This window comes from Gallus gallus, chromosome 12 (assembly GCF_016699485.2).
Source record: "Gallus gallus isolate bGalGal1 chromosome 12, bGalGal1.mat.broiler.GRCg7b, whole genome shotgun sequence".
Classification (NCBI taxonomy): domain Eukaryota; kingdom Metazoa; phylum Chordata; class Aves; order Galliformes; family Phasianidae; genus Gallus; species Gallus gallus.
Window position 1 is genome coordinate 9,932,092 of NC_052543.1, and position 17,490 is coordinate 9,949,581.

The 17,490-nt window shown below is 45.7% G+C and overlaps 1 protein-coding gene across 10 annotated transcripts; it reads left to right on the forward strand.

Moving 5' to 3' along the window:
• The first annotated feature begins 1,424 nt into the window (after positions 1-1,424).
• On the forward strand, positions 1,425-17,153 carry TPRA1 (transmembrane protein adipocyte associated 1). 10 transcript variants are annotated; one of them, XM_046899909.1, is made up of 13 exons: positions 1,425-1,521; positions 3,231-3,345; positions 4,316-4,460; positions 5,460-5,661; positions 5,801-5,933; positions 7,730-7,816; positions 9,377-9,449; positions 10,438-10,517; positions 11,646-11,756; positions 12,157-12,217; positions 12,584-12,686; positions 13,310-13,390; positions 14,418-17,153. In XM_046899909.1, the coding sequence occupies exons 3-13, from the start codon at positions 4,415-4,417 to the stop codon at positions 14,650-14,652; spliced, it is 1,212 nt and encodes a 403-aa protein (XP_046755865.1). In that variant the 5' UTR covers positions 1,425-1,521; positions 3,231-3,345; positions 4,316-4,414; the 3' UTR covers positions 14,653-17,153. The 10 variants fall into 10 exon arrangements, with proteins under 10 accessions (XP_046755865.1, XP_046755868.1, XP_015148570.2 ...); XM_046899912.1 differs by lacking the exon at positions 4,316-4,460 and having other exon boundaries at positions 5,464-5,661; XM_015293084.4 differs by lacking the exon at positions 3,231-3,345.
• The last annotated feature ends 337 nt before the right edge of the window (positions 17,154-17,490 follow it).

Sequence of the window (17,490 nt, forward strand, 5' to 3'; positions counted from 1 at the left end):
GTACAAGAACAGGGTTCCTTCTGCTAGGCCATTGGCAGCAAGGGTGCAGGTCGGGACACGCAGAGGCTCAGCTGTTTCTCCCTGACAGCTGCCCTGTGTTCTGTGCGAGTCTCGGGGGTGAATGCAGCCAAATTCCGAAGTCCTGACTGTCAAAGCATACCACCAGGACTTTGCAAAGTGGTGGAGCACCGGGACCGAGTGCCCCTCTTCAAAGAGGGCAGACAATGGAGTACAGACCATCGCATATCCTGCAGTGCAAATTTAAGGCTTGCAGTAGGCATCAGCAGGTTGGCAGAGGGACTTCGAAACAACATGTACACATCTGTCTCTGTAGTTCCTCTGCAGCTGTACAGACATGCAGTTTATAATGGGAAGTAATATTCAGTAGGCTGATAACCTGAAAAGTATTTTAGAGAGATAGGTGTCACATAAGAATGGAATTTGGTGACAAGAGAGCATAATACTGTCTTAGAAACCACACCTGCAGCTTCTGCCTCTGACACCTGCAGTCAGGTGAGGCTTCGGTGCCAAAAGACAGCAGTGCAGCAGATAGAACACCGGGTGACAGCTCTCCCCGGGGCCTTCAGGGCTTTACAAAGCTGTTAAGTATCACCCTTTGTCCCGCTCCAGCCTGTGACACAGCAGGGACCCACCAAGCGAGCCCTGCTACCTTTAGGGCTGGAGAGACGGCACAGAGCATCCTTCTATTTAAGAGGCAGCTTTTGGATCTGCTGGGCTACACCCTCAGAGAAGTCAGATGGAACGAACAGGTGGATGGAGAGGCAAAACCTTTCCTCCTGACACAGTGCCGTTACTTAAAGCCTGGGGCTAGAAACAAGAAGGCACATCTCTCTCCCATTCCTACTGCTGCCAAGCCATATTTTGGTCAGAATCGCTCTGCTCCTTCTCGATCAGAGGTGCCCGTCCCGGAGCTCAGAGATATCGGTACCTGCTGACTCTTGAAGCATAGACCCGTAAACAGAGAGCATTTAAACTTCACAGCACATCATCAACCCGAGTAACGACGAGAGAGAAGTAACGTGCCAAGGGCCGGCTTCTCCAGGCGCCGTTCCAACAGTACGAAACCAGCACAAAGCCCCGGCCCCGTCAGAGCAGCAGGGCTGAAGCCAACACCGAGCCGACACCGCAGAGCACAGCGCGCCTCCCTCCCCTCATCACGTAAAGACGTGGATGGGACCGCGAGCCCTTAAATGGCGGCCGCCCGCCCGCCGAGCCCCGCCTCCCGCCGCTTCCCATAGGCCGGCGCCTCGATTTCTTTCCGCCTCTCGGGCCGGACGCGGTTTGGGTTGGGCTGTTTTGGGGATCCTCTCTGAATAGCTTGGTTGGGCTCAGCCGAAAAGGCTCTGGTTTGCCGGTTCTTGCCTTATACAGCTGTCTCTCTGCCCTGCTGCGCGGCGCTCCCCGGCGAACGGAGCGGTGGTGCCGGGGCCTGGCATGGCGGGGCTGGGCCCCTGCGACTGAGCGCCGCCAGCGGGAAGGCCGGGCTGCGTCCTGCTGTGGGTAGGAGCGGGTCTGGCGGCGGTTGTGGGGGGAGAGGTGTGGGGACACGGCCTGGGCCAGGCTGCGGCCCTCTGAGGCGGTGTGGGGCTCAGGGGGCCCGGCGCGGGGGGGCGGCTCTCTCTTTCTCTTCCTAGGCGGCCTCCCTGCTGTCCCGCCCGGGCTGGGGCCTCCGGGCTGTGCTGTCCTTAAGGCCTCTGCCCGGGGCTGCGTAGCTCGGGGTGCTCTGGAGCGCTCTGTTGCAGCTGTCCTTAAAGCGGGTGGTCCTCTCTTGTTCGTGTGAAGTGTCCCCGTGCTGCTCCTTTCCTTCCTCTGCCTTCTGTTTCTTGTCTGCCTGAAGCAAGAGCAGTAAACCTAGCATATAGCATTCCCCAGCTTGGCCTTCTGTCCTGTTTGGGTTACTGGTGCTTTTGCTGCTTTTTTAGTGTTGTAGTTCCTCTCTTTTAGAGTTTCGTCCCGAAGCAGAAGTGGTAATGAAAGTTGGAGAGAAGGGAGGTGAGCCCTGTCAGGGCAGATGTGCCACCTGTTTGTTTGAGGCTGCAGAGTGAATGGCAATGGCTTTGATCTAGGGGGGGATCTGAACAGCTATCTTTAAACGGGAGCGAACAAAAAAGGTTTCCCCTTCACCTTTAAAGCTATGTAAGCTCTTGGAGTAATGCTTTTGTTTAAGCAGGAATCTGGTAGGTGTAGTTCTCTGGCATACACATCCAGAGCTGTAGGGAGCAATACCAGCCCTGATGTGGTCTGTGCTTTCCAGTGCTGTTTGCAGAAGGGAGAACAATCACTTTTATTAATGCTGGAACTCTGGTAGGTGTGTGACCACCTCCATGAGGATGAGTTTTGAGACTGCACATAACTGTTGACCTGAACCTCAGATTTCGTTGAGCTCGGTTACAATATGTGTTCTGACCCAAAAAGCAGAATCCCCTTGGTAAGAGGCCTGCCCAGGGGGTGCAGCTGAGCCTCCCCCAGCACTGGGTCACAGTGCCTGGACAGAGAAACACTGCTCAGCCACATCCGGCTCACTCCAGCTGTAACACAGAAAACTCTTTTTTCTGTTTTATTTTCTAGTGTATGGCAGCTCAGGCTGCATGTCAGAAGGGAGGCTGGGGTTGGGGTGTGGAGTGCTGCTGTGTGGCTGTGGGGAGGCTTCAGCTCCTCTGTGTGGTTGGTGGCTGTGGGCAGGGTGTGGTGAGTGATCTCTGGGCTATGCTCAGCTGACCAGGTTAGTTCAGATGAGCTGAGGGGTGAGGTTTGGAGAGTACAGCAGGGAGCAGTGCTGCTGGGTGTGATGAAGCCTAACTGTTTCCCTGGCATCAGTTCCCAGTCCCATTGCTGTGGATTTGTTGCTGGTGGCCTCAACCAGAACAGGGCAGTTCTCAACATCCTCTCTGTAGTCTTTGGCTATGAGAAAAGCATGAAGTGTGCTGTGAGGCCGATGGCTCTGGCTGCCCTTTTGTAGCACGTTGGGCATTTTGCTGCTCTGCCTTTGTAGGATACTGGCACCACGCCATAGTGAGCAGCCTGGCACAGAGGTAAGCTCAATTCTGCCTTGCCCTTTGAAACCTTGTGACTGGGGCTGACTGTTGCATGTGGCCAACTCCTTTCCTTATCAGCAGCTTGCTGCTGTTGTGTGATAGTGATGGATTCTAGGGAAAAAGGTTGGAGTCTCCTTGTTCTTTTACTAAGAACATGTTTATTTTTCCATGTAGTTCTGCAGCTTTATAATCAAACTCTTTTCACTGGGATTTCCCAGGCCAAATTCTTTGTCCCAGAAGCAGTTGGAGGTGTGATGGTTCACAGCTGATGTAATTCTACCCATGCTCTGTGAGTTTTCTCTATCTTTTCCCAGCATTTTAAAATTTCAGAAGAAGTAAAAAATTCTTCTGCATTGGCAAACGTGAATGTATTTGTCTTTGCTGCTACTGAGATGCAGAGGTCAGTGAAAGTGAAGAATTTCAGAAGAGAAGAATGGAACAAAGTTATCTGCAGGAAATCCTTCTCAGTGGTGTCAGAGGAGTGAGTTATTGGAGGGGAGAGAAGACACTTCTGGGGAGTTCTGCTGTGTGGAGGTGGTTTGGTGGAACCCCCACTAGAACTGAGATCATTTGCTGCAGATACTGCCATCTCAGCACAAAGTTGATCTTTCCAGGTCTCCGTGTGTTTATTTAATGACATCTCTTGTGCAGCACAGCATATGGCAGTTGCACAAGAGAATCGCATCCCAGTGAATATCTGTCAACGTGGGTGAATCAAAGGGAGGGTTTGTTAGCTGGGGGAGGTGTGGGTACCCCCTGTCCTCAGAGGACTTAAGACAAATCTCAGCCTCTGAAGAAAAGTCTGTGCCCTGGAGTCCCCAGCAGTTTGTGGGGAAGGTGCTACTGAACTCTGAAAGCTCTGGAGGTGGCACAGGCTGTGCTGCTTGTTCTTTCTGACCTGTGAGCCATCCCATACCTACCAGGGCAATGACCTGCTGACTCCTGGCATTGGAGCTGTTGGTTTTGCTTTGCCAGACGGGGTTAAATTCAGACAGGGAGATTTTTTTTCTTTTGAGATGAATCCTGGATTGACCGCAGCACACAGTGCTGTTTCTGGTGATGTGCATTTTTGGGGTGGCAACCACTTTTCTAAGGGGTGCAGGGGGATTTGATGGGACCTTTCCTTCAGTTCACTGCTGGTCAGATGTATTAGCAGCGAGAGTTGCTACTTTAGGGTAGGAAGGGGGGGAGGATCTGCACAAGGTGGCACACCGAATCAGGAGTAAATTTACTAGTCAAACTCTAATCCTGCTCTACAGTGAGCCAGCATCCGCCCCAGCTTCCAAGGTGACCATGGAATCAACAGAGAAACTGCAGCTGTTACTTCTACTGCTACAACATTTACAAAGCCACTGGGCATGAAGCATGAGGAGTTTAATGGAGAGCAGTTTCTCTTCATCTTCTGTAAGGACAGCTAATAACACAGCAGCGTAGGGCCTGGGGGTGGGCAGATGGCAGAAAAGATAAGAACGTTCTCTCAGGGCAGACAACTCAGAAACATCTCAGTAGGAGAATGGGAAGCTCTGGCTTGTCCTTTTTCCAGGTGTCTGGAGAAGGGATAAGGTAGGGCAGGCAAACGAGCTCAGCACCACGACTCATTTTGAGTTCAGAGCTCTTTGCTGCCCGAGAATTCAACTTGAAGAAAAGCACATCAGGTAGGGCAGCTCCTGGGTCTGGGTTCTGAACTCCCAGTGAGCATCCAGGTGTTGATCGGTGCCTGAGAAGTGCGACGTGACCTAAATAGGAGGATGTGAAAAAGATGGAGAACCTTATGCTTGTGGGGTTATAAGAAGATGCCAACTTTCCACATCTTTACTGTTCTGCTTAAAATCAGAATAGTTCTGGTGTCTTGCAGAGAGAAAACTGCTGATTTTTTTGGCTTTTTTTAATGCTGATTTCTGAATATAGTACATACAGTCCCCGTAGGTAAAAGTATGTGGGGCTCTGACTGTAGGGTTGGTAACAGCAGTGGGTTTTTAGTTATGAGCCTTCACTTTACTGTTATAGAAATTAATTTGTTGACTGCTTGGGATCTAGAATAATTGATGCTCTGATGCAGCAGGATTTTATCTGTCTGATGATGCCATGTATTGCTGCTGAGTTTTGATTTATTCTATCAATCTGCCAGGGCTCAACTAATCACTGTTTTGAAGGTGTGTTTTACTCTTATACAAGATGCTGACTTTATACTGTCTACCCTAATGGCTGTGTGCAGAGTAAAGGCAGGTGTTATTCTGTTGTGTAATGCAGTCTATCTGATTATAATAATTTGCTGTAACAAGCAGGAAGCAGTTGTGTGGGGGCCTAATGGAAGGGATATGCTTTTTTAGCTCTGACTCACAATGAATTTAATGTTCCCTTTTCTCTGCTGCTGTTGTCCCGTGCATGTTTGACCTGAACAAGCAAGGAGGCAGGATATTCCAGTCATGATGTCCATGATGAGATTCTCCATGTCTGACAACATCACACGCTCTACTGCCCTGGTGACAGCACTAGATAATGTGACAACTTTGTCTCCAACGACAACGCAGGCAATCAATGACACGAACATCACAGTGCCACACAAGTGCCTGCTGTTGCTCTATGAGGACATTGGGAAGTCCAGGTGAGAAAGACAAAATGAGATCACAGTCTGACTCTGGGATTCTTGCTTTTTCAGTGTTTGGGTGAGCAGGGGCTGGGCCTGAACCTGGCCTTCTAGATGCTGCAGAACAGGACAAAACTGTTTTATTTACTTTTTGCAGAGTCCGCTACTGGGATCTTTTGCTCCTGGTTCCCAATGTGCTTTTCTTTATGTTTCTTCTCTGGAAGCTGCCCTCTGCCAGGGCCAAAATCCGGGTCACTTCCAGCCCAATCTTCACTACATTCTACATACTAGTGAGTACTGCTGCGTGCTTTTGAACTGATTGATGGAGTGTTTTTTTTGTTACCACTCTTGAAAAGTACCACTGAACCAGTGGAGAGAGAGAGAGCCTAGACCAAATCTAACATTTGAAGGTTATATATACTACTATATATACTACCAAGAATAGACTTTTTGCTGTTTGAACTCTACTTTTCAGCTTCTGGTAATGTCCATACCTGGATATAGGTGGATTTTTTCAATAGTGACTTTTTTCCTGCTCACCTTCTTCTGTTTGTCATTGTCTTGGAATCTAGCATCTTAGATTTTCCTTGTTCCTTGCAGTATGTCACATGACACAAAGCCATTATCTCACTGAGTTCATGTATGTGAACCACTGAAGAATAATGAACAGCTCCATACACAATTGTACAAAATTAAAAAATACTACAAACAGTTTCCAGTCTGCATTTAAGTCTTCCTTTACGTTTCCAGTAATACAGGGAAGGTCAATGAAAAGCTCATTCTGAAGTCTTTGAGAAGCAAAACTCCTCAGAAACCACAGGGAAGAAAAAGTGAGCTGACTGCTGTTGGCTCTTTCAAAACTGCGAGAAGTAGAAAGCAGAAAGTGAGAAGTCTTAGAGAAAAGTGCTTTTCAGTCAGTTTGATCTTCTGGATTATGTTATTTGGAAATGAGTATAAATACGTTCAGTGAGGATTTCCTCTCAGGCAGTTGTTTGTCACATTCTGAAGGAATGCTTTCTTGTGGAGTCAGTGATTAAGGCTAAGCTGGTAGCTTTGTAAGGTTCTCCCTCTGTTTAGAGGAAAACACTGCCCTTTTTGCTTCCTTTGAGTTGTTGCAGCTCCAGAACCCTTCTGTAGGACCTTTCTTTTTTTTGGCAGTGTTCTGTCCAAGTTTTCCACCCAAGAGGGGAATGTCACATTATTATTCTTTTGAGCTATTTACATCTCCTTTTCCTCTAAGGAGGAAGCATTCTGCTGTAGATGTCTTATTGTTTGATTCCATTCTCCATCCATCTTGAAATCAGATTGTGCTTTTCATTCTGTGTTAAATATGGCTATTTCATACCTTCATCGTTAGTATAACTAAGCCTGTAGATTGGAGAATTGTATCTGGAAAAATCTGTTTTCTCACGGAGTAGGTCTGCCCAGCAGAGGATAGATCTGTCCAACTGAGCTCTTAATTGCACAGTATGGCTGTGGCAGCACTGCGACTGGTGGATTAGCCTTGCTGAGCTCTGTGCTGTCATCCTTAAATGGTATGAGCTGACTTGGGTATCTTAATACTGCACTGTGCAGTAGGCTAAGATGCTTTAAAGCTGTTATCTGCATTGCCTTATCTTTTGCATTCCTGAGCATTGTCAGTGTTGAGTGAAAAAAATCAACCGTGTGGATTTCAGCTTTATCACAGATCTGAAATGTGGTAGTTGGTATCAAGTGGCTTCTGTTATCTGATGGGATTGGGTTATTCTGTCATACCAAGCACCTGATCTTCTAATTTGGAGAGATGTATTTTTTGTCTGATTGCCCCCAGTGAACTGAAAGGTGGGGAGAATGACTGTAAGAGCATCGCTGTAAGGGGGTGTTTAATCTGGTAGCTGAAGAAATGTGCACCTTCATAAACTCTAAGCCAGTTTTCCTGTACCTGACAAGCCTTTGGGAAATTAACTCAAATATGTTATGTGAAGTCCTCAGTATGCATTATCAGGCTTCAAAGCTGGCCTGGAAACAGTATTCCAAAAAGGTCTCCGATCACTACTGCATATGTGCCTTTTGACTTGAGCTCTTTTTTGCTACTTTTTTCATGTAGGTGTTTGTGGTGGCTTTAGTTGGTATCGCCCGTGCTGTTGTCTCTATGACTGTGAGTGCCTCTGATGCTGCCACAGTTGCTGATAAGGTAGGTACAGTGCTCGCTCTGGAGGCTCTGCTTTGTGTAGTTCTGGCCATGGTGTTTTGCTACTGCTTCCCATTTATGGGTTTGGAAGAAGAATGTGTTTTTATTTGCAGTGTTCATAGCTGTGTTTACTATGAAATCCTGTTCCGCTGGCTGTATCTAAGCCATCACAACCTCTAAGGCTGTAAAATAATGGACTTCCTAATTTAGACACACAAACGGTGGTAAAACTTTCCTGTTGCAGAGATAGAAAGCTCTGCTTCGCAAGAGCTAAACAAACATTCAGATACCTTCAGTGGATAGGCAAAGTGTGGCTTTTGATGCTCTTGCTCTGTTTGAAGGGCTCTTAGAAAAATACTGAACTTTCTTGTGTTGAAAGCAAATAAAACTCCTTTTCCTTTTTGTACTGATAGCTGAATGTTCTTGCAGTTACTCTGAGCACAGAGCGAACCCTTAACAAACAGGAAATAGCCTTGTATGTGCTGTTCCTTTGTAATCAGTTGAGTTGCAACAGAGTGTTACCTAAAACAAAAAGCTCTGCTGATCTTGAGGTGCTGGAGGGAGAAGAGCCACCTGCAGAGTATGAATCTTCTGCCTTTGTTGTTGAGGATCTGTGTGGTTGCTTTGCTTTTCCCTTTAGTGTTAACAAGCAGTGCCTTAAAATGCTCTGAGGTATGCACACAGGTATGTGTGGCTGTAGCATTTTCATTCACCTCTGTTGAATAGACACAAGACCAGGACTTGAATAATGGAGAAGAGATGAGAGGCTGTTTTTTCAGCTCTGCTGGTACAGCTGCAAAGTACAATTGCTGAGAAGTAGTGCAGGAAGACAGACCCTGTTAACATGTTCCTGCAGAAGCCTTTACTATTATTTTTTTTTATTTTTCTTTTTCTCATATATACATATGTTTCTATTGTGTTAAAAGCATCTTATCACTTGCCCCCCTTATTATCTGTGTATTTTCAAAACAGTGCTATTGGGAGCTTGGAGAAAAAGGATTAATAAGCCAGAATCTGGGTTTCTGTACCCAGGTTTGACATTGCTTTATTGCACAACTTTCTGGAAAGTCACTTGACCTGCTGTTTATCTGGTCTTCTTTCACCAAATAAAGTATGGGAATGAAATGGCAAACTGGAAGCTATTAAATGCAGGGACCGCTGTCTTTGAAGGAGGACAGAAGTCTTATTCAGCCTTTACTTTAGAATTTACTACTTTATGAATTGGCACTGTGATGTTATAGTTTTAAGATAATTTTCAGCTACTTCCTGGGAGTACAGCAAACAAGTGCAAGAGGCAGATCTGTAAGTGTGACAGAGCATGGCCACGTTGTATCCCTGCAGGTATGCTGTTTGCTCTGACACAGTTGTTCTGTCCAGGCAAGGTCAGAGCTTGAGATGAGCATAAAATAAGCATCCTTTGAAGCATGAGGAAAGTTTGTAGAAATGGTCTGCTCCACTGAGAGGCAGCCATCCCCTGGAGTAGAAAATGAAGTTTCCTGTATTAACTTGTAACTGGTTCCTGGCTCCTTCTGCTCATATTTGTCTGGTTTCTTTATACCTCAGATCCTGTGGGAGATCACAAGGTTCTTCCTTCTGGCGATCGAGCTGAGTGTGGTGATTCTAGGCCTTGCCTTCGGTAAGTGTCAGGAGGTTTACTGAGTGCTATGGATGTTTCCTATTCCCTTCCTTTCCTCAGAGGCTACATCTGTAAGCATGTACATTAAAGAGCTCTAGAATAAAGACTAGACAAGCTGGACAGTTTGTTAGAAGTGGTTGAAAGCCTGGTTAAATTTACAGTTCCGCAATTTGTGCAGTTTCAGGGTTTATTTGTGCTTTATTTGTTTTGCATGTGGTGAAGGAGTGTGTGGCATACGTGAAGAAGACCTTTATACAGAGATCAGCTGTCCGATCATTGCATAAAACACATCTTATTCATGATAGCTGTGTTTGAGGATACTTCTGTTGCCTCACCTTTGTTTAGTTTTATTCTATCCTGGCTTCGTTTGATTAATTTAGCCGTACCTTTAGTCTGTCACTCTGTATTCAGTTGTATGAGTGAAAATACTGTTTGGAGCACCTCTCGCTGTGGGTCAGAGGTGGGGGAGAGGGACTTTAATAGGTGTCTCTGCCACGTCTGCAATTGAGACATGAATAATGATTCTTTCCGCTTTTGTGGGGCTATAAAGTAATTTAGGTTGAAAGGAGCTTTTGGAGATTGATTCCTCCATGTCCCAGTGTAAATATTTCTAGACTGTTAGGCCTTCCCTCCTCTAACCCAGTCTGCCGTTACTGTTATTCCTGAAAAGAAACTGCAGTCTGTCTGTGTAGCTGATAATGCAATTGTTCCTGCTGTTTTTTTTTGGCCTCATAACCCCAGTGAAAGAACTTGTTTATTTTCTGTATATTAGTGTGGGCAGGAGGAAAGCAAGTTAAAACCTTCTGTTTTACAGTTTTTGTTTTGTGTTTAAAAGGATCAGCTCTCCAAGTGGAAGCAGTTAACAAGGGTTAAGTCAGCTACAACCTTCCTTTGAGGGCCTCTGGAAATGCAAGTGTTTTATTGTATTTGTTTTGGGGTGAACTGATTTTTAGCACATCTTGATTCAACCTGTGTTCCTTAATTCCAGGTCACCTGGAGAGCAAGTCAAGTGTGAAGCGTGTTCTGGCAATCACTACAGTGCTGTCTCTAGCATACTCTGTCACTCAGGTGAGTACATTAGAGCAGGAGAAGTTAATTGGCTTGAAGTCAGGTGTGGGGCTCCTGCCTGGAGTGTGGGGAAAAGTAGCAGCTTTGCTCTTTGGACTAAATTGTCAGGGAAAGACTGGATTCTTCTGGTAGTGTATGAGGATCCCCAGAGTATGCACTAGACCGTGTCACCCCGTCCTCTTCATGGTGTGAATGGCTCAGCCAGGGTCAAGAAATAAGGTGGAAATTTAGATAGATGGTTTTGTCCAACTCATCTGTGCCACAGATTTTTGAATCTAGCTTCAAGTGCAATGCAAACTAGATGGAGACACAGCCCAAGTGTGCTCATCAGGCTGTGCACTGTGCTGCTTGTCTCCTTTCTCTTGAGCTGAGAGCTCTTGCTTCCCTTCAAACTAGCAGCTGGCTTGCTAGCTCCATTTATTAGCTCAGTCCATCTCTCTGGACAATGCAGTATGTGTCTGGTGTTGTTCTTCTCACTGATATGTAAGTGGTCAGCCTTGTGCCTCTATTTGAAGCAGTACCAGAATAACACAGACAGCTGTCTGGTGATGAGGCCCTTGTACACAGAGGCAGTGAGCTGATCATTACCACATGACACCTAACTGGGCACCTACAGCTCAAACATTTGATATACTGTATCTGGATTCAGTAATGCTTAGAAGTGTTTTTCTCTTTTCTCTCTTCACTGTCCGTACAGTACCTTCTGTTCTTAACCATTTTTTAGAGATTCAAATGAAGGAGACAGTCTCCTTTCCTAGCTGTTACACAGCTGCAGGCATTTATATTCTGGGTATAGCAGGGAAGGTGTGCTTTAAAGATTGGAATGGAACTCTGTTTGAAGCAGAGGGCTGCATCCACTCTCTTCCTTTCACTCTGTCTCTTTTTCTGGAATATCACTGATACTGTTTTCCTTTAGATACTCATCCTTGCCACTTTGTTCCCCTCACATCTTGTTTACTGCTTCTTCCTCTTCTCCTGGGTGAACATAACTTTGCCTAAGCAGGGCAAAATTTGTGTTTCAGGTGGCAGAGACAACTTTTATTTGAACTTTGAACATAGTCTCTTTTATACAGACACAATGAGGACGCTGACTCTAACGGTATTGTGATGGTGCCATTTCTTTCCTAGGGGACCTTGGAAATCCTGTACCCTGATGCTCACCTCTCAGCTGAAGACTTCAACATCTATGGCCATGGAGGGAGACACTTCTGGCTTGCCAGCTCTTGTTTCTTCTTTTTGGTGAGTATGAGGCATGCGTTAAATACTTTGACAGTCTCTTTGTATTTTCTGAATGGGACGAGGTGGATGATTTGAGTATAATAAGGCCCTGGGCCCTTCCTGCCTGATATGCAGTGCAGTATTGATGCTTTTCATGAGGCAGTGAAGCTGAAGCAATAAAGGTGTAAACTGCAACAGCTGAATCCCAGCTGAACTCAGGTATTCCTCACTCCCTTGTTTCTCAATGACTAGCTGTGATGATGAGGTGAGGTGTGGAGCTCTCACGTGTGTACTGGGTTTAATAATGGAGGCCTGCACCACTGATGTGAGGCACCTAGAAAGTTCATGACTCCATGTTCTGCCCACACAAGGCTTTCTGAGCCACAGAATAATCTTCTATTTTTTTTTTTTGTCCCAACAGGTCTATTCCTTTGTGGTGATTCTTCCAAAAACTCCTCTTAAAGACCGGATTTCTCTGCCCTGTAAGTGACTGTAGTGTTCCCATCATGTAAGTGGGGCAGCACCAGGATAAAAAAAAAAAAAAAATGAGGGGAGTAAGAGGTTCCTGTATGTGGTTGTACTATGGTACATCCTGCTGTTCAGCTGTGGAATTCTTTGTCTACCATGTCTTTGTGTTGCTAGGAGGATCTGTTTAGCCCTTTATACCTGTCAGTCCTGGCACCACGGGACAGAAAAATTTGGTCTTAAGTGCTAAGAGTTTATAAACAACCAAGATGCTGAGGTGCTTACGTTGGGTTTGCTGTCTCTATTGAACAGAACCTACTATTTGCACTGTGCTGGTGCTTATGAGGTTGAGCTTCATCTTTATGTCCATGTCTTTCTCACAGCCAGGAAGAGTTTTTATGTTTATGCTGGGATCCTGGCAGTGCTGAATCTGGTGCAGGGTCTGGGCAGTGCCCTTCTCTGTGTGGATATCATAGAAGGACTGTGGTATGTATGTCTGGGAAGGCATCTATAGCCTGCTTTATAATGTTGCATTTGTGTCCTTAAATGTTTTCTCAAGAAAACAATCTTCTACAGCGTTCCTAGGGAGGAATAAAGCTATTGTTTGTTTTGTGGGGAAAAGAAAAGGTTTGGAAACTCACAGCTGTGGGAGGTCTTTGGAGCTGCATGTTCCACAGTGGTCCTGAGGTGGTGAATAAGAGTGACAGTGTGAGTCCACCGATATCTGATCATTGGCTTGTTTCTTAGATAATATGTGAGCAAATGGTCTGTTTGTTAGAAATAACACAGAGATACCTTTAGTCATATCTGAAGTCTCATTCTGCAGGGATCAGTCATTTTCCATGAGTCAAAACTGGGAGCACTGAGACTCTTCTTTGAGTCAGATCCTGGGATGTGGCATGGTTCCCTTTCAGAGTGTCTAGGAGCAGTGACATGTTCACAGCAATGCCTCTTAGTTTGCATCAGTCCAGATACGTTTAGCACAAGATTTGTGCTCTGCTTGCCTGCTCTTGAGGGAAATAGAATCATTTATTCTGGGTGGATGTGGCTGGGGTTATCCAGCTGTATTGTGTTTGAGTCCTAAATACCTTCATCTTCCCTTTTGACAGCTGTGTTGATGCTACTACGTTCCTTTACTTCAGCTTCTTTGCACCTCTCATCTATGTGGCATTCCTGAAAGGCTTCTTTGGGTGAGTAGCAGGAACAGGGGTTTAGAGAGTACCTATTGTTATTTGATTGTTCTGTGCCAGACTGTTTTCCATCCATAGAATAAAGGCAATGACTGGAATGCGGTTTAGGGAGCCAACGTTTCATTCCTGGCTTATTGACTTTCTTTTGTGTCCCTGCACTGGCCACTTGTATGTGAGACTCCCTTGTCTACATGGAGCCAATAGTTGTATTCCCCTCGAATGCTTCTCTCAGTCACTTAAGTGTTTACATCCTCTTTAGTACAAATTTCTGCTGCTGAAGTCAGTAACTAAATGATTAGTGAGGGACTGAGTCCTCAGAGATTAAGCTGGCTCCGAGTGGGTTTTTTAGGGGGTTTACTGGTTAAATAACCCCTTGGCTTGGGTTTCTATACAAGGGCCCAGTCACTGGTTGTAAGCTCTGTCCAGTGTTGATTACTGGGTTGGGGGTGCCGCCGTGTGGCCACTCAGGGGAGATGCATGTTGATAGGAAAAGTGCCTTAGTGTAAGCTGTACGTTTTGTTGTCCATGAGCGACAGACATCAATCAGGCTTTACAATAACTAAGAATAGAAAGTACTCCTAGAATATCAAAATGTTTCTGATGTCATCTGAAATCAGAACAGTATCTGGAGATAGAGATAGAAAGTGCTGATTTGCAAGTGTTTGTATTTTAATTTTCTTGTTGTACACAAATGGAAATAGAATCTTTATGTTGTTAGCTGTGAAGTCCAGTGATGCCTGGATGCTGTTCTCAGTAATTCAGAACTCATAAAGAGGAGAACATGCTCATGACACTTACATCAGGACTGCTGTTTTTATTTCCCCTAGGTAGCCTAGTCCAAAGCTACAGTTAGCATTGTTTCATGGCAGTTATTCCACTATGACTATATTCAGACTGAAAGCTAATGTGAAAAGTTCTTTAATACTTAAATTCATGTCGTTTCAGTGCTGCTGAGTTTGAGTTAAGGGTACGTGGCTGTTATGAGATACTTTGCTTAACATGTGTTTTAAATCCTTAATGACTCTAGGTCTGAGCCGAAGATCCTTTTCTCCTACAAATGTCAGGTGGATGAACCTGAAGATGTGGATGTGCACCTACCCCATGCTTATGCTGTTGCCAAGAAGGAAGGAATGGATTCTGGGTTCTACTCAAGCACTCAGATTGATACCACAGCCTACCTGGATGACGTGGCCTCTATGCCGTATCATGTGGGCAGCATCAACAGCATAGACAGTGATCGTTGGAAAGCCATCAATGCCTAAGGCAGGGCTCCCCCTGCACATGATGCCTCATTTTCCCTTCTAAACTCCCTGATACTGAGGATGTTAGGATATCCACTGGAAATATGTTCATCGCTATCTGCTGTGGCTTTCCTCTTTTCCTTAGGATTTCTGAAACCTATTGTGGAACTAAGTTGGCAGCCTTTTTGGAAAGAACATTTCCCGTCACTGAGAACAATCTAGAACAGTCCTGTTCACAAACCTATAAACAATGAACCTTCCTGATTCTTCGCGTTCCAGATGTGAATATGACCCAGGACAGGCCTGACTGGCACCTCTTGCTTTTCAATGACTGACAGCACTTGTCGGCCAACTAAGGGAATGTCATTTAGAAGCTGTTTATTTGACTGTGTATTCTACACATATGGAGAGAGCTTGGTGTTTTAAACCAAAGTTGGTGTTCCTGGGCTTTCTCAGGCAGCACAGTTGTCTGGATCTTGTCACAACCACGGCATAGACAGCAATAGCTATGTCTAAATGGCAAAGCTGCTCAGCTGGACTGCTCCCTGGTTTCAGCTAATGCTAATGAAAACTGTGAATTGCAATTGTTAGGAGCTAAAAGGATTGTGTTCTGAGTGTGTAGGAAGGAAAAGAGAGATGTGAAGAGAAATGAGCTGTGCAGTGTCTCCTAGGGCTGTTCTGGGAGGCACAGGCTGGTGGCTCACAGCACCTGTGTGAGCTGACAGAACAATAGGGAGGCAGGACAGGCAGCTGCTGCCCAGCTGAGCTGAAGTAGTTGTGAAACAATCAGTGGAGGCTGCACTGCTGTTCATCTGAGCCCACAGGAACATCTCAATAACAGCATTGAAGCAGGGTGGAGTTTGAAGACACAGCATGTACGGTAGGTGTATGTTACATCTGCACAGTGCTTCATGGCTCTGGCGGGGTCATGGAGAGGGCTGTGAAGGAAGAGGCCGTCTCTGCTGATGAAGGCTTCAGAGATATTCAGATGCCTGAGGCAGAGCAGAAGCTGATGAATGTGAGCTGTCAGTTTCTAGTGACTGGGAGCTCTCAAACAGCACAGGCATCTTAGCATCAAATTGGCTGGTGTTCTAGGTTGGGAGGCAGGTGGGAGGTGGATGCTCTGGTACGACTTCTGTGGTAGTGTCCTCTTCTTTGCAGTTCAGATACCCAGACTTCTACTGGCCCTATTCGTCTTTCCACCTTGATACACTGAAAATACTTACAGCCATGTGAAGTGTGATTCATTTAAAAACTATCTGGAACTTCTTAGTCTCTTCCACACTGGAATAGGGACTGTTGTCAGAGCTGTTTGATGTGCAGTTCCAAGACAGTTTGTTCCAATTCAGGGACTGTTAAGCTGATAGCTGCAATAAACTGGTTTCTGAGACAGACTGTGCCTTTATCCAAGGATAAAGAGGTTTATTCTTTTGGCTCTGGGGAAGTCAGCTTTGGGGGAACTGACCTGAGTCATCTGGGTAGGTGGAGATCTGCTGTAGGTGATAGCAACTTCACGTTAGAAATAGTAGAAAGAGAGGAAATTTGAAACATTTCAGCACTGTGCATCTCTTGCCCCTCAGCTCACTGCTGTTCCTGAGAAAGAATATTGGGGTAAGAGTTGTTGGGAAATCATCATGCAGGGTGCAGCATGGAGGTATCAGTTTAGAATCATGAGTGTGTGCAGGGAAAGCATTTTCCACTGTAGGGAAAGAAGCAGTTTGGATAAGAGCACAAGGTTCCTGTTGGTTGCCAAAACTATGCAGGCCTTATCTTTTTTTTTTGTTAATGAGCAATGCAGCCTCTCAGTTCTGCAGCCTGTGGACTTTGCCCTGCAGGAATCTGGGTAGCATTGACACCATTAATAATTTTTTTTAAATTCCACAAAACTTTTCTTATCAAGTGGAGAAAAAAACCCAAAACTTCCATGTGTGAGAGCTGGAGTGTCTAGCCTTTCACATTTCCCCTGCTGTAATGACTATGAAAGGGGTGGACAAGCAACTGGCCTGGCCACGTCAGTCCTTGCCTCATTAGTGTTCTGTGCTCCTCCCATTGCTTGCTGTGAACCTGCATCAGCCACATTTTACTTGTAAAAGGGATGGATGATGTGATGCCTGAATTGCCCTGCTGCTCTTAGTGTGGCTTCAATCCTGAGCTGCTGTTAGCGAGCATGGGGAAACCTGCAGAGCTTCCCTGGAGTCGGTTGGCCTTGGACAGGTCTGAAAGATTTGGATGTCTAAGCAGATCACCTGTGCAGGTGGTCAGCATGTCCACCCTGCCATTTGCCAGCAGGGCTCCGGTGTTTCTGGAGTGTCCCATGTTCTGTTGCTGGGGAGTTTTTGTGCTAGGTCATGGGCTGACATTCCTTCTGGTCTATTTCTGTGTATATAAGGCTTTGGGCCGTGTTCGCAATGGGCCTTGAGCAGAAGTGTGTTGTGTGTGGGGGGTGTGTAAAGAGTCTAAATATAGAATAAATGTATATTTTTGTTTGTAAAATAAAGAAATACAATGAAGTTTGGCATAAATGGTGATACTTTCTTTCTTACATGATTTGTTATGGAGAATTAAAAAAAACAACAAGCTTAGCAGGAGGTATTAATAGAGATACGTGGTGCCTTTTTGTAAGGGACAGATTTTTCCCTTCTTGGAAGCCTAGGACAGCAGATCAGTGTGCAAAGAGTGGTGTTCAGGTACGAGCAATTGAGGAAGCCTCTGACTGTTCTCCGTAACTGCGGATCTTGCTGTTGCCACATGTCTCCAGCACTGGGGGCTCTCTGCTGTAGGCAGGGTTTCTTCCTTAGGGAAAAGCCTGTGTGGAGGTAGCACAAGACTTCTCATTCTGGGCTTTGGAATGACTGCTGA

Coding starts and splice junctions, on each gene's coding strand:
- TPRA1 (XM_046899909.1), top strand. CDS start 4,415: ATGAAGCATGAGGAGTTTAATGGAGAGCAGTTTCTCTTCATCTTCT. Junction 9,450..10,437: donor GATTCTAGGCCTTGCCTTCG/GTAAGTGTCAGG, acceptor CCTTAATTCCAG/GTCACCTGGAGAGCAAGTCA. Junction 12,218..12,583: donor AGACCGGATTTCTCTGCCCT/GTAAGTGACTGT, acceptor TCTTTCTCACAG/CCAGGAAGAGTTTTTATGTT.